At 41.9% G+C, this 25,967-nt stretch overlaps 1 protein-coding gene across 2 annotated transcripts in view; it reads right to left on the bottom strand.

Moving 5' to 3' along the window:
- Positions 1–22,616: 22,616 nt before the first annotated feature.
- PPP1R14C (protein phosphatase 1 regulatory inhibitor subunit 14C) overlaps positions 22,617–25,967 on the bottom strand; it is a 52,634-nt gene continuing 49,283 nt past the window's right edge. For both annotated transcript variants that reach the window (XM_063391869.1, XM_063391868.1), the window contains one exon: positions 22,617–23,943. In XM_063391869.1, coding sequence (XP_063247939.1) covers positions 23,869–23,943 — 75 coding nt within the window. In that variant the 3' untranslated portion in view covers positions 22,617–23,868. The remainder of the gene's footprint in view (positions 23,944–25,967) is intronic.

Here is a 25,967-nt window from a genome sequence, read left to right as displayed (position 1 = left end):
TCTCATTTTTAAACACTAAGAGCTGTTGTAAAAGCATGGCTTTGTTTTTCCCTAGCTCTGTCACTGAGCATTGCTGGCCAAGAGGGACCACAGGCAGCCTCATTTCCTTGTTCAATCCAATCTGTTTATTTCCCTCCCAGACTTTTCAGAGGCACAGCCTGACCTCATTTTACCCATGGCATAGTCTGCACAGGTCCCTCTTGTCCCAGAAGTGTCCTTATTTCCTAAACACTTCAATCCTACCTTTCTGCACCATCATCTCCTCTCTGAAGGCTCTTTGCCTATGGGAATTTCAAAGCAAGCATCCTGCTAGAAGGCCAAGGTTCATCCATACACGTGGTCCTCATTTTGACTCTGGCACAGATGGATACTACCAGGAGAGGGTGGGACCAGCTCCCCCATCTCAATAGCATCGATGAGTAGAATGGTTTGAGTTGGAAGAGACTTTAAAAATCATGTATTTCCAAGTCCCCCAGCATGGGCAGGGACACCTTCCACAAGACCAGGTTGCTCAGAGGCCCATCCAGCCTGGCTTTGAATACTTTCAGGGATGGGGTATCCACAGCTTCTCCCCAGTCCCCCCTTAGATGCTGGGTTTACCCTGCTCCTCCTGCTCCTCTGTAGGGAAGGGGCTATGCACAGTCTCTGTGTCACATCTGCTGATATGCAAGGCACTTGAACAGCACTAGATGGCTGTTTAGGCAACTGAACTGAGCTGCTTAGGAATGTGAGATTTGCCCTGGAACAGCAGGGAAGGGATCCCAGACTGGAAACAGAGAGATGCTTTGGCACAGCTAGCTACAGTAGACAATAGATGGTACTTCCTCTGAGGAAAGTAAGGAAGAATAAGGAAGAATTAAAGCCACTTTTTCCAGAGCAGAGATGTTCAACCATTTTGATTCTAGACACAACTGTTATTAAAAAAAAAAAAAAAAAAAAAAAAAAGTCTATGATAGCAGTGAAAATGGAAGTAACAGTGCAAAAGCAGCCAGAGGTTCTGGTCCTGATGCTTTCTTCTGTGCTGCCCCTATTGCAGACATCATGGCAGAATCAGCTTTTCTAAGCAGACCAGCAGATAAGGGCAGGCAAAAAGTTCCCAAAAATCTAGGTGAATTCTAGAATGATCTGGGGTTTTTCAACATAGTTCTGATCATCACTTTCCAGAAGTTTTTGTATCCCTGAGATCAAGAATGTTATCTACTACATTTTGCTATTAGTCACAAGTTCTATGAAGTTAGATTTGCAGCACTTTTGCATTGTATATTATTTTACGCACAAAATAAGGGATCTCAAAAAAAATCAGAAATAACTATCTCTAATATTATAATTAGGTGTTCTTCAAACCCATACCGTTCAGTATACTGATTAAGGGCTTCATAGGATAAATTCTCTGCTTTTGGGGGCATTCAACAGCTGCACAAAAACATCCAAAGAAGGCAATCTTGATGCTAAATATGTTAATCAATTTTGCTTTGCTTTTTCACACAGCTACCATTTCTGCAGGTCCCTTTCAAATACAATATGAATTTGAAAATGCAGCATTTTTCCCCTGTGCAAAAATGTTCTTCATGACCAGGGACGCTGTCTAGTGCCACGGTACATCATGCCATGCCCTCATACATTGTGTAATTCCTTCCTTTAAACCACAGCACATGTATTTTTCTTTGGACCCTGGATCCAAGGCTGGCAAGAGCAATGGACAGGTCATGCTGTGATTTTCCCCAGAATTTCATGGAGTGTTCACTTTAGATTTCAGTGGTTTCAAACATCATTCACTGATGTCTTTTGGGTATGTCTTAACAAAAAGCATATACTTATTCCTTGTGAAATACCCCCTTTATGGGATACTTCTGGCTACACATTGCAAAATATAGGACAACTTAAAGTAAAAGTTCTCTTTCAAGTGATGTAATACCACAGAGTAAAAGGGCAATCCATACTTAACCTTGGATTAATAAAAATGAACTCAAATATGGACTAAATACATAAGTACTTCTGATTTGAACATGACTGAGCTCACAGGTTCTCCAGGGGCAAAATACAAATTGCACAGCCACCCCTGGCAAGTTGATGGGGCTATGAAGCAGTGACTCACTGAACATTTTACTGACTCAAGTTATATTCTTAGTTCTCAAGAATATTAATAAAGTAATGCACAAGGAGACTTTTAGTCCTTATGCACTACTTAGTTCTCTTTGGCACTATTTTGCAGTGTCAGTCTTTTTCCTTCTGTGAAATTATTCCTGATCAACAGCAATTAAATAAGAAACCAGCCAAGGGTAACCTCAGTACTGTGTGAGAACAAATATAGCAGGGGAGAGTTTCAACAAATGAACTCTGGTTCCTCTCTCCTCTCAAGAGGAGGCTGCAGCAGTAGTTATCCAATTTAAACATATATTCAGTCACAGAGCAGAACTATTAGAGAATTCTAGGAATAACCTTGTTTGTCCTAAGCCAACACCCAAAGAAGTAATTGCATATTTTTTATTATTCCTTCATTTCACAGACATGTTTTTAATTAGCAAGGATAAGGAAATCCCAGGTACTGCAAAAAACTCAACTAGTACTAGTGTTTAGCAGCAACCTTCCCCCACGTCTGTGCTGAACCAAAACCATGACACTTGGCCAGGAAGAACTCCTGTTCATTGTCCTCCATCCTGAGAGAAGTTGAGCCTAGTGCCTTGGAAAAATTGCAGTTTGAGTCATTAATATTCAGCCTACACAAATCCTCTCTATCCTAAAGCCTGGGCATTGTGCTCCCTTCACAGCATCCCAACAGCTACTGCACTGCGCAGTGTTGCAGCTCAGTGCTCAGCACTGGCCACACCCCGTGCAAAAAGTAGCTGTGTTTCAATGGTAGACAAAACAATTATTTAATATAAAATCTTCTGCACAAAAATGCATTTTTACTTTTCAGAGTAAAGATGCATGGGATAGAAGTAATCAAATGCAAAGCTGTCTAACTAAAAATCAGAGAGGTTGGATGGGTTTTTTTCTTTCTGTTACATAAACCAAAATAAACCTATTTTAGCTCATAGGGACATTTTCTTAACATTTTTAATGCTGAATAGCTTTGTTTCCAATCCAAAACCTAAATATATCATACTTCCAAGACGAAAATATTTTTCTTTTGGATTAAAACCACAAAGTAAAAAAGGAGTATTATGTTTTTTTCCCAGCAACCTACATGAAATGTGGCAACCAGGAGCTGCACAATGTGAGATTAGAAAACCATATGAAGTGATGAAATGATGTATATAAAACTTCATTTTGCACAGCTCCACCAGGGATAAAAGTGCTACTTCAGTGAAAGATATTATTAGAATTTGTAATGCTCTTGCCATGGAAATAGCTGTCATGTCACCCACTAGGATTATGGGTGGACAAATAAGAAAAGCAGATGATACATGAAAGCAGAAGAGATGGAAACATTTTTCAGAATTAGACAGCAATGACAAAGGAAATGAAAATGACATGTAAGGTCTAATTGGAATTCCTTTAGTCACTTGGAAAGGATATTAAAAAGCCTTTCTCAAAGTACTCTTATCAACATTTTCTTCAGGAATTAGTGTACAGCATAATTTAGTTAGTGCATAAGCATATTAATTTTTCATTCTGTGAGCAGGTGGCAGAAGGTTTGCACATACTAAAGGCAGCCCTTGTTTGGGCCACAGCAGAGAGCACAGCTGGGGAGCAGCAGGCAGCTGGCTGCCCCCTGTACCCGCTCCTGGGACACTGTCCTGCCACAGCCCCAGTTCTGCCACATGAGCTCACCAGCAAGAAGCTGCAGGAACACATCTGAGCTAGGGAAGCTGAGCTAGGGGACTAGGAAGGGACATGCCACAACCAGGGTACTTGATTTTATTCATGCCTCTTCATATTGTTCAACAAACCACGCAGAAGACAGTCACAATGAGTATTTAAGACACAATCATGTGTCTACTGTCTTTGAACACCAATCCCCACATACACTGACCCTCACTTCCAGTACAAACCTACCTTGGAAGCAGTGGTCAACACAACCCTAAGGGAGGCTGAAAATAAATGACCCATAGGGAGCAAGGGCTGGCTTTTCCAACCCAGTAAGAAGTTTCACCTAAAGTCCACATACTGCTCAGCTTCTCTGGGAGACAGCAAGGCCCAGAATTTATGTCTGTCAAGGAAGGCACTCTCAGAGCAAAGAGAACATACACAAGACAATCAGTCAGTGTCCTCTTGCCACTCAACAGCTGGGCAAGGACTAGCTCTCACAGACAGGAAAAGCTGCTAATTTTCCTCAGCGTTCCTTGTGGGGTGCACTTGGGGGTCAGTCTTACCCAACCATCTCTCTCTCAGGACCAGCTCAAGTGCCTGAAGTGCTCTGCTTGTAGCACATATTTGCCATTAACCCTCCCAGCCCAGGATGGCAACTTAATTGTCTTTTTATCTCAACATACCGCATAAACTGCCAACATCACAGCCCCAGTGAAAAACGGACAACGGGAATGGAAACAAGGAAAAACCTGACCTTGCAAGATTCATTACTTCTTCACAAGCCTGGCCAAGACACAGTGATCCACATTAGCACTCCTTGCACTGGGACTAGCCCGTGGCTGAGCACTGAAACTGCTCAACACGGTCACTGCAGCACGAAGAGGCCCAGACCAACTTATTTTGATTTTAAGGTTAATGCTGTTTTTAGAAAGATGTTGGATTAAATGACCTCCAAGTATTCCTGCCACTGATGCTATTCAACTCTATTCTTCCAGAAACTCCTTATTGCATGTTATTGAAGATTCCCACTTTTTACAGATGATCCTGAGCTATAACGTCACCCCAATATCAGTTTTTACCTGTATTGTTCTTACTGCATTTAACAGGGATCCTTCATGCAACCTTCAGTGTGAGATCAACCAGAATAGGGCTATTGAGTTCTCCCCACAGCAGTTGTTAGAGGGCTCATGTTATTCCTCCACACATTGCAGAATTGGCTTCTTTTGACAGAGGAACAAGTCCTTGATATCAAAGGAAAATTTTAATGACATCCTAGGAGATGAAATTCCTCCTTTATTAGCCCTCTACATTCTCTCTCTGAGACAAGGGAATGGCATGAAGGCTGTGAACACTCATTATCTGGTTTCCAAGAAAAAGCCTGGGAAACCAATCTAGTAAAGTCAGAGCAGAAAGTTCTATTTTACTAAAACTAGTAAGTTCTGTTTTGTTCCCTAACACATTAAGAACTCCTAACATTTCATATGTCGGTTTTATTTAGCCATCACAGGGTACTGATCACTACCAGTGTGTCAGGTGTTTGATGTAATCCCAGATCAAGTCCCTGATTTATATCTCCTTGCTCCCTCAGCTCTTATCAAAGCTATCATTTTATATGTGGAGTCATAACTGTTTTGCTCTTACATGCATCCCTGAACATTCATTTATGCTGAATGTCACATGTAATTTTTTTTTTTTTTTGCTCAGTCACTTTTACAAGATTTGTCTACATGCCTTCACAGCTGGTTCAGCTTCTTACTAGCTTGAACAATTTAATGCCATCAGCAAATATTAGTAGCTCAGAGCTAACCCCTTTTCCAGGTCACATAGAAATCTCCTGATCTGCACAGACCTGAGGAAAGCTCCCCAGGTGATTTTTCTCCAATCCAGGAACTGCACACTTGCTTCCGCCCTGGTTCCTGATTTTAAACCTGCATAAGGATTTTTCCTTCCGTGGGCTGGCCAAGAGTGATATTCCAGGAGGCAGCAAGTGAATATCCTCTACTCTGTGCTAAGATTCAGATTTTCAGCTTGTTTGGCTGGGCTCTGTCTCTCTGACCCACTACATTGAAACCACATCTCTGAATTCCTGTAACTACGTCAGTAACATTTGTGCCCCACAGACAGAAGACATACAGGTACATTTCCTGTTTACCTACACCCATCTACATGCCAAGGGTCTCCTAAGCTAAAAGGGGGTCTACAAATACATCAGTGCTGTTTTTATTAAGGTGCTGTTCTCCTGGTTTCAGGGCAAAATACACCCTGGTGTGCAAGACTAGTGCAGAGATCTTTCCTGCTTAAACCTGACTGCCAGGCACCAGCCACAACATGGGTAATGGAAATCTGAGAAAAAAAAAGACATTACTTCTGTCATTTGCTTTTGTTTACTGCACAGGGTTTTATTTTGGTTTTTTTTCCCCACAGGGCTCTTCCATTTATTTACTACACAGAACTGTTGGGTTTTAGTTCACAGGTATTTTAGGTTCACCTTTATTTTTCTGTGTGAAGTACGATTTCATCCCTGCTCTGCAGAAAGAATTAGTTGCTTCCTCCAGTGTTTTTCAAGACTGTCACCTTATCAGCTCTCCAAGCATGTCAGAAACATTCAGATGCCAAATGGGGAAAAATACAAGCAAACCCTGCCAGAGTTTAGACATGCAGCTGACTGCTGCCACTCTTAAGAAAAGCACAACTGAGAGCCCAACCCGGTTTCTTCTTTTACCATCTGCAGCACCAGGGAAGAGGGGATATTTTGCCCAAGGCACATGGTTCCTGACAGCAGAGTAAGAGTCAAACAGGAAGACCTCAGGTTGTCACTGCAGACTTAGAAGTAGAAGTTGCTTTGGTGGACAGTGTTTTGGGTCCTCTACCATGACCCAAAACCTGACCTCTTTTGCCTTTCAAATCTAAAATACAGAGACTTTAAATCTTCTCAAAAAAAAAGTCACCATACCTTTTACCAGCATAGTCACGGCAACACTCTCCACCACAGCTTCAGAGCAACCAAGGAGGTGCTGGCTGGAAGGCAGTCCAGTCCCCACTCAGAGCAGGGCTATCAGCAAAACCACATCAAGTCGGTCACAGCTTTGTCTATCTCAGCTGCAAAACCCTTCAAAACCCCCCGGGGTAGCTTTTCTATGCAGTACACATCTCCTTTTACCTTGGTTCCAACCCAAGCACCCCAGTGCAGTCTATGGGCATCACCCCTTGATGTACAGGGGAGGGATTTGGGCCCTGCATTCTTTGTAACTATTTTTCAAGTACTTGAGCACTTCACCCTTTTCTGTGTCAAACATGGCTGCCTCCTCTCTCTGTTAGCAGATCCATATTTACCCAGAATTTCTTTTAGCAGCTACCATACCTGCAGGATTCCTTCTTTGTTACCCTTAAAAGCCTGCCTCAAGTCTTTGCTTCAGCTGGGCTTTTGTCTTCTGATTTCATCCTCAGGCACACATGGGATGCTTTTATACTCCTATTGTCTGTCCCCACTTCCATCTTCTTCATGATCCCAAGTCTCATCCCAGTTGTCTTGAAATGTCCCAGTTGTCTTGAAATGCTGTTTTTCAGACACATTCAGCCTGGGGCAGACTGCTGGTATGAAAAATTACAGCCCAGTAATCAAAATGAGCACCTTATAATGAACAGGGTCAGGAAATTTCAATAATTAGTAACTCTAGCCCTCCAACTTGTAATTATTTACTGTCAGCTATTGCAGCCAGCACTCACTATACTCTGGCCATATAATCCTTTCAAGCAACCCTGAAGTGTATTTGTGTTACTCAAACAAATATAGCGCTGATCTATCCTAGCAAATGAGTGCTACTGCTTACTCTATTTACATGTTATTGTATTATCTTCCACTGTTTCTGCAGCCCGGAACATTTTAAAATTATTTCTAATATTTATATCTTATTTTTCCTCAGCCACATATCATTTTATGCTTTCTAGTCCTTGCCAAAATTTTTATTACATCTGATGTCACTTGCCCTTACTCTGTTCCACTTTTTTTTCATTTAATCTCAAGCTGTTCCCTGCTGCTCACCTGCTTCTCCCCTGCACCTCTCTCACACAATCAGTTCCCATCTTCATCTTCCTTCTCAGACACAGCTCTTATGGTTTGACATGAGCTCTTGTCCATACAATTTTATTCCAGTGTCACACATTTTCTTCCCTCCTGCTGTGGGGAAAGGCCAAGCTCAAGTGCAGTGTTTCCCCAGGACACATTTGCTCCCTGCCTTGTTTTCTGTGCTAACCTCATCCTTGATCCTTATAGCTGGCAGCTGTCCTGGGCAGCCTGTGTTTGGCAGTCCAGACCCAGGTGCAGAGATGTCCTCAGTCTACCCATGGAGCCAAAAACCTTTTCTGACTCTGGTAGAGATATTCCTGCCCCTTGGCTTCCATGGACAGAGAGGAGATTCTCTAAACAGGGCTGTACCCACATCCAGGCCTGAGCTGGGTATTGATTTTGCTTGGTTTTTTTTTCTTCTTCCCATCAGGGACCCAAGATCACTGTTTTACCTTCTACGAAAGTCATTGGCCTTTCTTGGAAGATTGAGGTCAGTAAGTCATACCCACTCCCCCCACCCAGGTGCTGTCAAGCCATGCACACAGCTGTCCCTTACTGTTTCTGGATGCCACCAGCAACAGTGGGTGGGACACTGTGACAAGTCCTGTGGCAGCAGCCAGGAAGAACGACATCTTCAGCAGACCTGGAGGCAAAGCCCCCTGCCCTGTACTTTCTGCATTATCTTGGGCAAGGCCCAGTTTCTTCACAACCCCTACTGAGAACAGAGCTTTCCTGAATCTACTTAGTCTCACACTGGCCTATGAGATACCCTGAGAATATACAGAGCACCATGAATATTGATAAGATAAACATAAATTTGGAATAAGAAATCAAGAAAGCTGCCAGAGAATGTTTTCTATTTTCTTTGCCTGGAGGAAGCACGATCACTATCCATTCGCTTTGGCAACATCCACCCACGCAGAAGGGAAAATAGAGGGAAGCTGGCAGAGCGAGAGCTCCAGCGTAGGTCTACAAGGACATACCACAGAGAGACTTGCCCACAGCAGATGCATCTTTATAAAGGAAAGTGCCTGGTTCCCATTGTGGCTGACCAAGAGCGAGATCCAGGAGCTGCCAAGCAGCTGAATCTACTGGATCATCATTCTGAGAGCACCGTCCATTTAACTGAGCAGTCAGCCCCACGTAAAAACCCAGATCAGCCAGATGGTCTCTTGTCACTGTGCAGACCACTTGGTATGAGGCAAATGGCCCTTGCACATTTGTCTTCTGAAGTGTTGCCTAATTTAACTGTTTAAAAATTGAGAGCAGCCTCAACACTTTAGCTACTCCTGCTTGTTTGTGTCGTTCTATTAGTAAGTACTAAATATTTAAAAAGGTCTTACAAGGTACCTTCTTACAGCAGGTTCAGCTGTTGCTGTGCTGCACATAAATAAATTAACCCCCTATGGAATAAAAATAAAGCCTGGAAGGGTGCATTGATATAACCTTTATGTGACACCTCTGTATGCTGGCAGACAGGAGACCACAGCAAGGGGCTTCAGAGGCTGCGGCAAGACCGCTCAACATGTAAGGAGTTCTCTGTTCCCACCTCACTACTCTCCCTTCTCAGACCTTTTGCCCCTGAGACCCCAAAAATGAGCTGCCTCCTTTCCTCTTCAGCTCTCCCCCTTCCCTATTTGCTCCATGCACCTGGGAAGGCTGCTTGTCACTATAGGAACGTGGCAGAAGTCAGCAGTCCTGCCACCTCCAGGTAAGTGATGCTCTATCACAGCACCAACAGGCTGACAGGCAAGGGATGTGCTGGAATCTCCCTGTGCATAGAATGGGTGACAAACAGCCTTACTGCAGAGGACAAGCTGCACTTTGTCTTTCCCCCCTCTTGCAGAAAATGCTCTTTCTTTTAGAATGACTCTTACAAATGTTTCAGCTTTTATTGCTAATAAGAGCCTTGCTTGCTCCTCCAGCAGCTCTCCTTTCAGGGCATCCTCACAGCTGTTGGTGCATATCACCAGAGCCTTTGCAAGGGAACCAGAGTTCCCAGACAGCTTCGCCAGCAGAGCACAGGCTCCACCAAGCCCCACAGCACCAGACCAAGGCTCCCTGCAAGCCCTCACTGGGGACCAGGGTAGGCATGCAAAAAGGAGCTTTGTAGCTCTAATTATTTGACCCATCAGCTTGCCTGAACATGTTCAATGGTGTTTTCACAGACAAGCTGACCAGGAAAGCATTGAGCCATCAAGGCAAAAAAAAAAATTCACAGAAGTCATTTTGTGTACCCACAACTAAGGTGAAGGTTCTGGGACTCTGTAAATACAGCTCTGAGTATCTGAACAAGACAACAAACTTGAATTTTGTCAAATTCAAGTTTCTGGCTACAAGCTTAGCTTTTTTTTTTATGTGCAAGTGCATAAGACTATAATAAGGGGAAGGGAAGCAAACAAAAAGCAAGTAAATTAATACAGATTTAAGTGCAAACACCAACTTAGCCTGAAGTAACCTGGCATCAGGAGGCACTGCTGGGTAACAATGCTACAGACAACGCAGGCAGAACTTTAAAAATAGTAACATGGGAATTATTAGCACACCAGCTTGCTATTCCCCTTCAGCTCAGTAACTCGAGAGGACTCTGCTTCTGTTTAGCAAAATGCAAGGCACGTCCCGTGGGTAGCATTAGCCTTGTAAGTACAGCACTTCCCACACTGTTAAAAATAACCTTTCTTGTCTCTATGCGCCGGACTTCTGCTTTCTGCTTTAGAATATCAACACAATTTCCAGGCAAGCTAAGAAAATCTACTTCATCAAGGTGAAAGTGAGACGTCCTGTTATGTGAGTCAGGTGACTTCGACATCCTGTTTATCAGATTCAATCCATCAAGACAGGGAAGTGTTCCATGCCATCACAATGCTTTGTGGCCTCAGCTGCATTTATCCTGACAATATGTGACAAAACCAGCCCTGGACCATTAGTGCAAGGTGAGGTTGATACACAGAAGCAACTTCCATAAGGCCACACAGAAGATTACTGCCAGAACAGCAAGCCTAAATCACACTTTGAGGAGATAATATCCTTATCAACTGCATTTTTTTTATTGTAGCCAAAGATCATTCATACTGCGAGTTCCTCCCTGCCAAACGGGGAATCCCCAGAACACCACCCAGGTGCTTTAGAGCAGTAATAGCTTGGGAGATCCCCGTGATCTCTTACAGGAGGATGCTGTGCTGCTGCTTGGCTGTAAGCACCAGCCCTCAGCTCGGCCAGAGACCTGCACCTCCTCCTCGCAGTGCTGAACAGCACTGAGATGCTGCAGCTGAACAGAGCCCTAGGGAGAGGAGGGGGGCGAGGCAGGAGGCAGCTCAGTCACCCTCCCCTGTGGGCAGTGAAGAGCTGCCAGAGCAGGAGGGGTCAGGGTATGGGTGAGGCATGGCAAGGACAGACCCCAGAGCCTGAAGGCTAAAGGGACAAACGGTGCAGTGCCCCATGGGGGCAAGCACAGCAAGGAGCAACCTGGGACTTTCTCTGTAACAGCTCAGGAATATTTTATTTTACTTTTCTGCTGACCTGGATCAAGCCCTGGTCCAGTGCATGCTACCAACATCTGAAAGCAAGTATGTCAAGGCAGTGTTACCTAACAAGAGCAGTCAGTTAAAATAAAAGAGCAATACATGAATCTAAAACCAGACTAAGAACCCAAGAAACCTCACATCTGCTACTTCCTTCCCAGTGTATCTAGAGCATTTTAGTAGTGCATTTGGATAATCCAGTTCTTTTCAGGCTACTCACTGGGCTGGAAACTCTGCAGTCAGGCACTCAGGTCTCTTGTTACCCACCAGCTGGGTCAGAAAGAGCTCCACAAGATTTTCTGCCATCTCCCAGTCGGGCAAAAACAGTGAGGCTACAAAACCAAGAGATAATGGCTTCATACACAAAACCCTTTAACAACACTCAGGGTCCGTTTCTTATTTCATTCAAGTCCATTAAAGCCAGCTGACACAGCAACTCATCTATTGCACTTGTCAGCAAACACTGTTTGAAGCTGACCTTCACTCAGACCACAGCATCCCGAGATCCGGTAACAACTCCAATTCCTCCAAGCCTGTCCTGAGCTCAGAAATTCACCATTTGGCTTGAGGATTTCAAGCTCTGTTTGCTGACAGTGAACATTGCATACCCGAGCCTGACCCTTTATTCTTAGCCAGTTACCAGCAACTGCCTTTGCTTGGTTCATTGATTTATTCCCCTCCTTAGGCTACTCCAGACGACCTTGCTCTGCTCCACACACCAGGAAGATATCTTCTGCAGCAAAAAATACTCATATGTCCTGAACTGAGGCAGGCAACCACACCAAAACCCCTCTGCCCACTTCAAACAGAAAGTGCTGCACACACACTAGGGACACAGGAGGAAGCAGTGGTCAGTGTAAAATGAGCATGTTACATAATGCTACCTACTGAATTTTTAGGAGCTCTTGGGATAACAGAAGGTGGTTTGAGAGGGTGTTTCTTTTTAACTTAACCCAAGATTTTTACGGGGGAAAAAAGCCTTTGGCCTGCCCTACAAATCAGATGCTAACTTTATCCTGTCAGAATATGGCAGTTTATTTAACCATCTATAAAGCCTATCTTCTTTTTTTTTCCTCTTTTAATGCTATAGCACCAAGCAGTCACAGACCTTGCCCAGGCATATGCTATTCAGTCATCCATCAATACTCCAAAGGGTTTCAAGCATGGCCAGCAAGCTGGGAGCCTCAAATTTATAGTACTCCAGGTGTGAAACATTGTGAAGAGTATTACTCTAAAAATAAAGGTCCATTTAAACTGCCCCATGTGGAACACCAGTAAATCAAGACACTTCAAATCAGCAGTCATTATGAATGCCTCAGCCTTTGGCCTTAACAAGGTTGCAGCAGAATGAACAGTGTGTGTTGCTAGTAAGAGAAAATCCTCAGACTGCACAAGCTTCAAGCTTGACTATTTAGACTACAAGAACCTTGTATTTGCCCATAGAGTATTCCTCTATGGCACAAAAAAACCCAGTGTATCTCTAATGTTCTGGAGGGATAAAGATTATTTTTCCATTAATAATAATAATAATAAATACCTTAATCCTATTTAAACCTTTGAAATATATCCAAACAACAACAGTGCCTCAGCAGGATTCCCACTTGTTACATCTGTCACAGCTCTTCCTCCACAAGTGATCTTATACTACACAGTTCAATTTTTTTCAGAGTTATTTTAAAACATTACATTATTTATGACTCCTGCCAGTGAGTCATAACTGAGAGGTGATGGAGGATGGAAACAGAGAAATGTGAGCAAAGCTCCTCAGCATTAATTTAGGTGTTTACCTTAAGCAGTACAACCTCATTAATCCTCAGAAATTAAAGAGGTCAGTGTGCTGTCTCTGATGTGTTCAGCCTAGACAGGGCCTTTGCTACCAGGAGGCAGGTCCAGCTGGAAGGGAAAGATGTTAGAAAGCCACTGAATCAGCCAAGAGATTCCCTGCAGATTTGTTTCATTTTTCCAAGTCACTGCCAACTTCCTGTAGTTTCCTCCTGAATGCTTCTGACATGTCAGCTGCTGAAAGGACCAACTCCACTCCTTCAGGGAACTAGAAATCAGGGAATAGGAAGAAAAAATACTGATATACCATTAGATGTCTGTCCTGAGAAGCACTATGGTTGAAGTTTACGAGGGGCACCAGGATTTCCTTTTCTTCCTTTCAATAGATTGATCACAACCTGTTTTGACAATGTGATCTAATATTAGATGTGGGAGAGGTCACGTTTGTTTCTCTAAAGGCAGCAGACTGTCTTACACAAAGCTTTTGGCACATCGACTGTCCAGAGCTCTGTGAGGAGCAGAGGGAGCGCTGTCCCTCGCTCCTGACACTGCTGTGACTCAGCACTGGTGGCAGGCTCACCCGAGATCTGTAGGAGGGAGCACTACCCGCACCCCGGCTCTCGGCCACGGGACTTGCTGACACCACTTGAGGTGTGAGAATCTGTGTGTGAGGCTACCTGAGTCCCAGCTGGAGCCAGTGGGCAGGCTGTGCTCACTGGAGTCTCTCTCTTTCCCTAAGCAGTGATGGATAGCACACTGTCATGATCCATGTAGGGATAATGCAAGTAGTAGGAATTAACATCCAGTTTCATGGCAGTGGGTTAATGCAAAATGCTGTCTTATATCCTCCTGTGGAAAACACTTCTCCAAGATCTGCAACACAGGAGACATGACAAAATGGCAGAGAGAAAGAGATTTTTAGGTTGGAACAGGACGGATAGGACAGAAATCTCAGTCTTGACCAGGTCAGCAGGCACCAGAATAACAGATGAAGTAAAGAACTAAATTCTATGTAATTAATGACAAGACATTGGGGCGGGGAGGATTTTGTGGTCTTTAAATGCAAGACCTCAGTCATTTGCTATGTCTAAGGAAATAACTTCAAGTCTTGCATGCACTGTTGTGGCACTGACCTCTGGCTCAACCTTGAGGTGTCTGACGAAACCAGTGGGATCACCTGCCCTTCCACGCAGACCCAGTCTTTCTCTGGGAACCCTTCCAAGTCCCTGCACTACCCTAACAGAGGGAGGGTTTCCATGAACTGGAGAATGAGACACTTGAATATTTAACTTGAATTACTCCCAACAGCACTCACACAATTCTTGTAAAATAATCCCTGTCCAAAGCTCTATACAGCAAGTAACCACTGGTTATCTCTTTCCGCTCAACACCACTGCAGTCCCAGATCATGAGGGAAAGATCTGTGGATAACTGAACCCACACCTAATCTGTCATTTACAGAAAAAGGATGTTATGAAAACACTGTCATTTCAGTTTGCTCCCCCTATGGAGCTCCCCACAAACGTGGCACAGAAAGCTGTGTATCCATTTCCCAAATGCCATTACACAGCTCTGAAACCTTCTGCCAAGTTTTGAGCATCAACCATTCATTTATTAGAGTTGTTTGCACTCAGTAAGTGACCCTTTTAAAAATGAAAGGAACTCAAAAGACTTTTTGATTTGCAGGGAGCCCAGCATTTGACAGCTTTCTTCTGTCCCCAAAGGGCAAAATTTGGAAGTATAATTGCTTGGGGTGTTAACTAGGCTCCACTGCAACTCACTTTCAATCTAGACACGTATTAAAAATGAGCTTGCTTCTCTCTGTCCTCAACTATTTATACCAAAAAGAGAGAGCAGATTGTTTCTAGTACTCACTAAAAAACTGCTTTTTTCCACCAGGGTCCCTGTGTACTGCAGTAAAGCAGGGATGAAGTGATATACAAAAGCCCCCATCACCAACCTACTTTAAAGGAAGGTTGCTTTACAGCTAATGAAATGAGTAGCCTGCATTGAAATGTATAAAGAGTAAACTACATCTAATGCCAAGAGACACATTAAATTTTACCTAGCTTGTCTGCCTCATAGGGTTTTGTGCACAAGCATGTCTGAGCTTCTACCGGCACAGGGGGAGCTCCATGGGCTACATGAGGTGCATTAAAAAGGGCATTGGAGCAGATCAAGAGTAAAGTCAGCTCCAGCATCTACAGATGTTATTTCCCTGATTGTCTCTGGCTTTAATGCTTTTATCACAAGCCCAGCATCTTTCTAAGGATTTCTGTTCCTGAAATTGCTGGAGATGGGAATGGAAGTTTCAGTCTCCCATCAACAGTATGAACAAATTACAAGTGGTCCCTGAGAAAGCAACTCAAGGAACAACCAAAGCATTATAAAAGATTCAGGACTCCACAGCCTTAGAGTGCCTATTTTACTTGTCTTACAATTCTTGAGCATTTGAGATGAGCAAGCTTCAGAAAGTGAAGAAACTTTGGAAGAAGTGAAAGGTCAGCATATTCCATGCCTGCTGTTTGATCTGGGGTCGCTGCCTCCCTGCATATTTGACAGTTGCTCCACAATTTCTAATTAGTAAGACTGAGTGGTTGGATACAAAGGACCGCCCCAAATTTATTTTTATTTTCGAAAGCCAACCTCAAAAATTAGTTTCATCTGAGATTTTAGAACCAAATGCCAGAGTTCTAAGTGCTTTATTTTGGGTGCTTAAACAACTAGAATAAACACACTCTCCTAAGGAAAAGTCTGCTTGTGTAAGAAGGAGAAGATGCGAAATTCAGGACTGGGCTGGTCATGCTAGCCAAACTTTTTCCAGCAAAGAAAACACAGCAATACCATGGGTTAGTCTGATTTATTTGATAACTCTTGAATCCCTGCCTAGTTATCTTTGCTGGTGCTGCAGATGTGGCATAACTTTGACATACCTGAACTTCTGTTGCAAAAGGATGAGAACAGGAGAGAAGAATTCGGAGGGAGGTGAAAAGTTGTTAGAGCAGATACTAAATGCTACTATAAATAAAAACTGTAAGAAAGTACAAAATTAATTAGGAAGCAGCTAACAAGATTAGAACTGAATAAAACATACTAATTTCAAGAAGCACTCAGGATTTTCAAAGGTAACCAAAAGAGGAAAATGTTAAACAACTATCACTTCACTCAACCCTGGCATTAAAACTTTCAATTTTGAGGAGTTGACATATATTTTTGAACATATTTTCCTTGTGACAAGCACAAAAACCCCAGCCTCAGAGTGATTAAGTGCTGAGCTAAATGTACAACTTCACAGATGAAGAAATAATCAATACTTTAAGTATCAGCTCTTGGCCTAGGCACATCAGAGGATAAAAGGAAGAGCAGACACTTGAGGTAAATTATTAAAATTCTAAGGATTTACCATTATAAAACATATCAACTTCTCTCAATGTACTGTGGTATATTGTTGATATGGAAAGAGAAATATCTTTGAGACAACTCTAAAGAGGGGAGTCTCAACAAAAAGTTACGGCCTTCTTCCAACATCAGATGATTTTGTGCCTGGTTCTAAGTCTAAACCAGCACCAGAAAAATTACCCAAAGGTGCAGAAGCTTTTCTTGCCACTGTGCAAACTATATTAAAAGGTTAACTGGAGTTTAGGAGGCATGAATTAGATTAGTTCAAGAAAAAGAACATTGAACAGCTTCATTTTCTCACAAAACCGAACACTGCCAGTTGGTAACAGCACATTTACAGCTATAACTATTTGAAAGCCCTGCTATTTAGGTACATATATCAGGGAAACAAAGTTATTGGTATATTTGGGTTACTAACAAACTACTGTTTTGTTTTTCTCCCGGTAGCTTCAGTCGGTCTCGGCTGCCTTGGTTGTTCCTGGATAGGGGTGCACTTACGTACCCCCCTGCCCAAGCAACTCCGGCAAAGCTCCCAGGCACAGGCAACGCTTAGCAAGCTTAGTTATAGTGATATTCAGCTCTTAGCAGTGATCAGCTCTTTTGCAGTGATTCTCAGCTCATAAGCTTGCTAAGGTGCCTTGGCAGACACAGGGAGAAAGAGGAGAAGCGCCGTATGGAGTTCCACAGATGAATCTTTATTGGCTTCTTCCGTGAAGGGTTTCAGGGACAGCACTTCTACTGAGCTGGGGGAAAAGTGGGGTTTTTATAGGGTACCGAGGTTTTGAGAACTGGTCCAATAGTATGAGTCGGGGTAGAAAGTGACCTATTGCCTTACAGGGAGATAAGAGAGGGTCCAAGTGCGGGAGAAGGGTTATTTTGGCTTAGTCACCATGACTAGGCATTTCTGCCTTTAGGTGACTGACCGCCAGAGAGGCCTACCAGGCCTCATGGCTGCAACACTACTGCACTTCCCAAATGAAAACATTCTCTTTCCTAATTTAATTCTTGAGAAACTGCAGTATTCCCTAGTGGCAGGTGCAGCAGAGACTGTACACATCACAGTCACTGCAAAATGGAAAAGGGTGATGACACATCCTAGCAGCGCTCTGCCTGAACCCCTGCCTTCTTAACAGCCCAAACACCAGATTAAGCAATGTAGCTGGTACGCAATCACACAAATGTGCCCATATCTACAGTATTCTTCAAGGACCAGTACTCACCTCTCCACAGGGGCCCTGCCTGGACCCAGCACAAAGCCCAGTTAAGCCTAACAGAAGTAGGTTAGTCTCTGACAAGCACTGAGCTCAGGAGACATGGATGTGGAGCTCTTTTTTCTTTTCCTAAAGAACACAAGGAATGTGTTCATTTGGTTAGTTTGTGTGTCTGCCACATTTAGCCCTTGTCTCATTCCTTACACTACACCCTCAGGTGTAGTGGCACTGCAAATGCATCTTCCACATATTTGAGGGGGAAAAATAAAAACCACAGTTATATTTCTTTCTCAGAATGCAAGAGAAACAGATTACTTCTAGGAGCTTTGTTCTCTTCTTTCAGTCTGTGACTGAGTTGCATGCATACACCGATGAAAACTTATTCACGGACATAAAGAAATAATGCAAAAATTGAGTAAACTCCAGTAGTATGAGGCCATAAATCAGAAGACACTAAAATTTACAGCATCCTTTCTAGTTTTTTGGATTGACTTGGTAGTGACAGCAGAAATATTGAGGTATTGAGGCAGAAATAGCACCATGACACATTTCCATTTAGTAGTAAAAGATCCCTAAGATAAATAATCAAGCTGTTAAATGTGAAGGAATGGGGAAAAATAATGCACACTGTAGGCAAACACACTATGAGGTACAGGAGACAATGGGCACCAAAACTGACTTGGCAACTATTGCTTTGGCAGACTTGAAATTAATCTGGAAAGACACAACAGAAAACATGCAGCTCGTTGGGGATGGTTAGTGGCAAAAACTAGGTACAAAACTGCAGTAAGAGCCAAAGCCCTGCTAATACTGACTGCAGGATCCTCCTTTAAGCAGGCAGGAAAGTCTCTTGTGCTCCCATCCCCTTTGCCCCCTAGAAGGGGTAGTAAAACAAGTCTCTGTCCTTGAAGAGGATCAACTCCTACGTTTTTTTGCCAAGTAATTATGGGCTTCAAGTCCAACCCAGTATTATAGAGTTAGGCAGACTGAAACCGCTGCTCAGGGCTACCACAGGACATTTTGGATTTTGATCTCAGAAGGTAAAAAGTTCAACTAAAATACCAATTCAGTAAGACATCTGAGTTTACTAGCAAACAAAACCTGTTAGCTGCATCTTCAAAATCATTTTCAGTCCTATATACATTTTTTAAAATACTTCTAAAAGTAGCTCCGTTTCTTTAAACAATTAACATCCATTTTTGTTGGAAAACAGAGAAGTCTGTAAACAGAGTAAGTTCATAGAATTTGGTCATTAGTTCCATCAAAAAGCCCACAAAACAAATAAAATTCCATCAACACTAGGCTAGAATACTATAAATAGCAATTTCAAAACTTCAGAAACACTCTATTCACGCACTGATGACCAAATCCTTCAAAAATAAACTTTACTGCACTAAACACTTTCTGGTCACATTTCCTCTTCTTCATGTCAACTTCTCCCTAGCTTTCAATAGCAACTTTAATTACATTCACAATTACTATTTGATTACTTCCAGAAAACATAAAAGTAGTAACATGAAAGTCAAGTAAAAAGTAGTAGAGTTATATATAAAATGTGTAGCTAGTATTAGTAATCTGATTTGACCACTACATAAGCATTTAGTTACATTGCAATAATACATGGAAATCAGTTTCCTAATAGTTTCCTCTGCTTTAACAAAAATCTAGAACCAACCAACCATAGAAGAAAACAGACAAACAGCCCCAAAACAAAACAAAAAACACATCCCTGAAAAAATAACACCAAACAAAAAAAACCCCATGAAGCAGAAGTCTAGAGTTTTAAGGCCTTTGATTACCTCGACTGAAACAGAATAACTGGTCCAATGACAACTTATCTAGAAAAGCATCCAATTTCATTTTGGAGATACTAATAGATGTCACTCTCACCTATTCCCTCAGTACAAGCTCAAAGGGCTCATCATCATCAAGATGCTCTATTTTCTTCAACAGTTCAAATCTCCTTCCTTTATCTTCCAAGCATTCCTCCTCTTCATGCTTTTCTCCAATACATGAAAGCATTGACATCTCTCATTTTCTTTCCATACAGAAATATATGCAGTAACACAAGACTCTTCTGTTTTCCTAACAGATAAATTCTTAGTGATGTTTTTTCAGGACTTCCCAACATCTGATTTCTTTTCTGGCTTTCTCCCTATGTCTCAACACCTTCTAGAAATGCAGTTACTCAGTACCTGTACACAACCTGTGCAAGATGCTGGCAATGACAAATCTTATACAGCCAAGAGGCAATTTTTCCTTTTGCTACAGCACTTCACCAGAGCTTTAAGTTCAGCTCTTTGTTCAGAATAAAACCTGCATTTTCTTCTAGCATCCACTCAAATTGGTCTTCTGTTGATGTGGCTGGCAATGGTTTTTTTTACCCTGGAGCTGCATGTTTACGTTAAGACTGTCTTGAATCTGAAAAACCATTTAGAAATAAATTTGCTAAGTAATTTTGATTTCCCATACACTATTATACCTTCCAGCAAAAAGTACTAAGAATTCTTACTAAGACTCTGTCAAAGAGTTTCAAGTGCACAAACAGAGCAGATATTTTGCTCCTAATTTTCTTGGCCATATCCTCTGAGAATAGAGAAACTCACCCTTCCACATTCCACCTTATGTTCCCGGCATGAATGGCAACTTCAGGACTAAACCCCATCGTTGCAGGGGAGGAATAAAAATGAGGCTGGCAGACAAATGGTTCATGTCCGTTCTTTTGTGCCACAGGAACACACCACCCTGTCACTGCAGCCTCATGAGGCACACTAAGTATGATTATACAAGCACTTTGCTTTTCCTTCTAAGCCAACTGTCAGGTCCTGCTGTAAAACATGCAAAAGCTAATTATGTCACAAAGCAGACTCCAGAAACATGCTGTTGCAGGCAATTTTTTTACACTGGAGAGGCACTTCAATTCCAAAACAAAACCCTCAGCTTCACTATGTATTTAAGAAGGAACTTCAGTTTCTTTCATTAGCCACTTAAAAAGCCCAGAGGAAGCTCTCATTGCAGCAACTTGGCCCTTCTCATGAAAGCTGCCCAGCCAAGGCAGTGAAGAGACTGGGCTGTAAGATTTAATTTCAAGTTGTTTCAGTAACAGTGTGCTATTTATATCCCCCTTAAATATTGACCCAGAGCCAAGAACACCCACACAGTATAAAGACATAAAGCACAATTAAATCTTTAGTGAATGGGTCAATTCTCCCCTCACTAACACCAAGGCCAAGAGTAGCACCATTAAGTAAAAATCAGCAAGAATGAGACCCCGTAAGTCCCCAGAAAAATCAGGCCAGCTGCAAAAAAAGGTACTTAGAGCTTGGTTTTGCTCACAGACACTTCTAAGACAGCAAAACCTGCAAAGCTGGAGGAGAAGAAATTATTCTCATAAGTGACTTACCCCATTCTCCATGAGGGAAGAAAACAGTAAGGAGTATCCCAGTCTTAACCATTTCTAAGTGTACCACCAAACCTACTAGTTTTAAAAGGGGCACACTGCTACTTTCCACAACTACTTCAGTGCAAGATGAATAGGATAAAAGAAACACATCATGTGTACAGTTGGGTGGGCAGCTTTGAGTCAAACAACGTGAAAGAAAAAATATTGGTGGAGAGTATCTTTTGCTGTAGGTAATCAGAGAACTGGTACAGTTGCCATTAATTGGCATCTGATTTGGCACACTTATTATAAAAGAGAAAAATGTGGTATTTGAAATTGCCAGTGAAGTCACAAAATGCATGTGTGGGATGTGAAAATTATTAGAACCCTTATTGTTCAAACTGTGGGTTGTTTCAGACTCCAGCTCAAAACTCTGAACATAAGAATTGCCAGCAAGTCTCAAATCAAAAGATTTTTCCCCATTTTGGAAATACTAAACTGTTTTCAGTTTGAAAAAAGGTTCCCGGTGGTTTACAAACCAAAAAGCTTTCCAGAAAAAGTACCTGCTCACTCAAACATCAGGCTTGCTATTAAGACTTCTTTAAACCACCACCAATTTCTGCCTCCAGAGTTAAGTGACAAATCTAACAAAAGCCCCCTTACCTCAGCAGTTAAAAATTTTCCTGTAACATTCTCTCCTTCAAAGGGTGATGTCGATACAAAGTTGGTTATTTAGACCTAGCTACATGAGATCCTCCGCAAGGAGCACAGACCAAGGATTCTTGTGGCAAGACACACTGGACACATGGGCCTCGTTCAGAACCAGAGACATTCCACTGATAATATTGAAAACAATAGTGGGAGATTTCAACACAGAAAAAGATGAATTCACAAGCTCCCCCTGATTTCTCTGAAGTACAAGTTCCATTCCACATTTCTAAAAAAAATCTGCCGGGTGACTCCTTAGAAAACCAGACCTAAATTGCAACTTCAGCAAGATACAAGATTTAAATTTAAAATACTGCAGGTGAGTGTTTTCTCAGGAGTGCTGGAATTTCTTGAGGATCCAAAAAGGTGCCTAAAGGAAGAAAGGTAGAGTGTCGCCTTCTGCCATGCCTTCATTAGGACACTGAGAGCCACCCAGTGTAAGCCCTCCCCTACAGTCCATCTCTGGTGGACAAAAAAAGTTACCTGAATTTATCAGCATTTATCTGAAAGAATTTCCAAGCTTTTTTCCCCATCCCTTTTTAAATTCCCTTGGGCACAGGGAAGGAAGGCATCATCTGAAGGAGACTTTCAAAAGTGAAGCTGTGCACCAAGTCACAGGAGTTTGAGTGATACTGGGTGAGGGCTGACTGATACTGAGTGCATTAAAAGCCAGTTAGAGTCAATACACCTGGGTTCCCATGTGCTTACCACCTCACAGGCTTCTCTTTTTGACAAGCAATTCCATTTACAAACCTACTCAGCAACAGTAGTCTTGTAAATTGTACATGTAACAAGTCACAAGTTGTTCCATTTATTTGAGTAAATATCTGGTAAATAAAATCATCAGTAAACATTACAAAATTAAATACATTAAAAAAGCTTGCCAGTATACGTAAAATTCACAAACATGTACTTCTTTTGAAAAATAAAATATGTTCAGAGCACCCTTGATATAAAATGCCTGACTAATGTCACCTACCAGTAAATGGTAGCTTATCAAACATTCTAGTTAGGACATCTTCCAGAAGGGAGCAGGGATCTCTGTTCTTGCTCTTACAAGAGAGCCCAAGTTAAGAAGTCTCCCCACTTCTCAGGGCAGAGCCATAAACAAAGGCTGTATTACTCTTTGCCTACCTTTATGGGAGAGGAATCTGCATTTGATTAAGACCACATCATTAAATGCAATACAGTACTTGCAATTAATTTTGGTATCACTGTCTTGTTGTTGTTTAAACTTGCAACACTGTCTTTCCTCACACTTCTAATAGGTGATGGACATTTCTTTAGATATCACTCCAGGCCCATATTCAGTATAAGTTAGCACAGCTCCAAGACACCATGACGTGGAGAGGAAGTGATTCTGGCAAAGCATTAAAGTCAATCAAATAACTTTTAAGTCTACAAATCAAGCCCTTAAAACTCCCAATTTTCATATGCTGCAGTCTAAATAAGGAGATATGATGAGATTCTTCACTGGGCTGCTTTAAGGGTATTTAGAAAAATGGCAGCATTCATTTTAGTAATCTAAATTGGTACCTTCTGGTAGCAAATTTGCAATATTCACCATTTAAATAATTTACTCTGACAAACTTTCTTTCCATCCATGTGAAACAGTATTCACAACCCACTTTGAAATTTATGTACAGACAAGCACAAGAAACTTGACATCCATGAGTTAAATGTACAACCAACTTAAGAAACGTTATCCAACTAGTTGCAAGGAGAAGTCTCCTAGCTCTGTAAATTTACAAGATCTTCTGATTCACCACATAGGCTTGCTGCCCCTCATCACTAACTCTTGGATTCTTCACTTGCTTCAGTAATCCTTAGGTGAAAGTTGAGCAGCATCCAAATTGTTGATATTTTTGATAAAAAAAAATTGACACTTAAAAAAGAACCCTTAAAACACACAAAAAATTCCTTGAGTCAAAACTGAATAAAATCAAAAAAGTTGTGGAGAAAGACAATTATTTTAATAAAGGTCTTGTATTCAAAGTCCCATTTCCCTTGCCATGTCTTTTACAGAGTGCTGTTACTTTGAGTTATTTATATACTCTTCTTTTGAGGGGGACTGAGTTTTCTCATTCCTCTTATCCGAGTTAGCAGCTCTTTGATAAATTCCTAGGGAAAAAAAAAAAGAAAATATGAGTCATTTTAATGATCCTGTAATACTATAATTGAAGATTTTTTTTTTTTTTAATGTGAACTATACATTTTTATTTAAGGTTTTACTGCTAAGCTGGAATTTCTCTAGCCTGATTGCCAGGAACCTTATACACATCTTTCCCATCCAGCAGAAGTGTGAACAGTGACCTTTTCCTTGTGATTGTGCTGGCTCAGTTATAACCTATCATTTAGGTTTTTACTGCACAGGGCCTTACACCAACTATTGAATGAAGGAAAACCTATGGCTGGATACAATGCAAACAGTCAAAACAGACTTCCACAGCTTAAGCCTGTGCAGAAATCAGCACTCTTGCCAAAAGAGGTGTTTCTCTTGCCAGACTCCATGCTGAAACTAGTATTTTGGTTGGCTGCATACTGAACTGTACAAAAAAGCTGATATGGCTAAAAAACTCAGATGATTTTCCTCTTGCCCTGCTGCTTTCCAACCTGGCTCAGCCCTCTGACCAGGCCCACCACTCAGCCCACATCAACACTTGTGTCAGTCCAAGGCAAGGAGGAACAAGGAGCCAGAACCACTGGTTTATGATGGGTGAAACTGGCTGTACAGCTAAGTGAATGACACTACTTTGAAAACAAACAACCACCAACACCCCTCCCCCAAATAAACCAACCCAGAACACAACAAAATTCATGGACCAGGCCTTTATTCACATCGATATTATCCCCACTTTCAGCAGATTTCCTTTTTAAACTGTGTGAGAATAGAAGCTTACAGATTTGCATCTTTCTCTGAAATTCTTTTGGTATACAATTTCTTGCAGGTGCATTAAAGCTAAATGACCTCCTTACTGTCACATGGGGAAAATAATATTTATTCACAGTACTAGGTATACACCTACAAAAAGGTTCTTATGAAATCAGCTAGCTGTAAGCATGGAATGTAATTATTCAGTTAGGTTGATGTAAAAAGCCAGGTTGGACTGGCTACCCAGGGCTTTGAGGGTAGTGGATGGTGTCCTGGTCCTTGACAGTCAAACTAGATGATCTTTAAGGTCCCTTCCAACCCAAACCATTCTGTGATTCCATGAAACAACTAAAAGCATGATTTCCTGGATGAAAGCCTGAAGTTAAAAATTCCAGGGAACAAAGTCACCACCTAAATGACAATACAGTACCTTTCAAAAAAGGTCACACTGAAACATGCATTACAAGGTGCTACACTTAGCACAAGAAAAGTCCATGGAAATGTGTATTTAAACTTGAGAAATATGTCAGGTTTTTCTGGTGGGACCATGGTCTCAACAAACCAATTTGCTTTCCTGACAGATTATGCACATCTATAGTGAACTGCATGTACTGCTGCACTGTGGTTATTGTTGCAGTTACACTACCTGTGGCTGCAATGAACAGCAGCAAAGGCAGAGCAGCTACACGACAGTGGGGTCTGCCCCCTGAACTAAGTGAAGGCCACTTCAGGAATACACCTATGCATATCAGTATCATGCTTCCCATCTGGACAGACAGCCTAATAAGATGACCAGAAAAAGAGGGGTTTTAGGACCCCCAAATCCTCTCCCTCCATCCTCTTGAAGCTGTCTTATTCCACAAAGCCATTGCAACAATATCAACTCTAAACTTGTCACAGTCCAGTACTTCTCCACTAAAAAAATCACAAGAAGGAGGAAGACACGCTTACTCTAAAAATTCACAGCTTTCAACAAACTTTGCACTAGTTCTGTGTCATCATATCATCACTGTAAGGACCTGTCAGATAATGCAAAACTATATGGCATGATACTGCTTGAAACACAAACACACTTTAGAACTTCTTACTATCAAACTTATATAAAGTTCTGCAGTGCAATTATTAGAAAAATAAACTCCCTAAAGCGATCTTAGAAGATTTTTATCTGGGATTAATGTCATTTGTATGGCCTTTCAACAAGCCTTTCCATTAAAAAAAAAACAACCCAAAACTATATTCCCATCACATTAAGACAGCTTCGGCTGAAGTTCAA

This window comes from Prinia subflava, chromosome 2, assembly GCF_021018805.1.
Source record: "Prinia subflava isolate CZ2003 ecotype Zambia chromosome 2, Cam_Psub_1.2, whole genome shotgun sequence".
Classification (NCBI taxonomy): Eukaryota; Metazoa; Chordata; class Aves; order Passeriformes; family Cisticolidae; genus Prinia; species Prinia subflava.
This window is presented reverse-complemented; position numbering and strand designations above follow the sequence as displayed.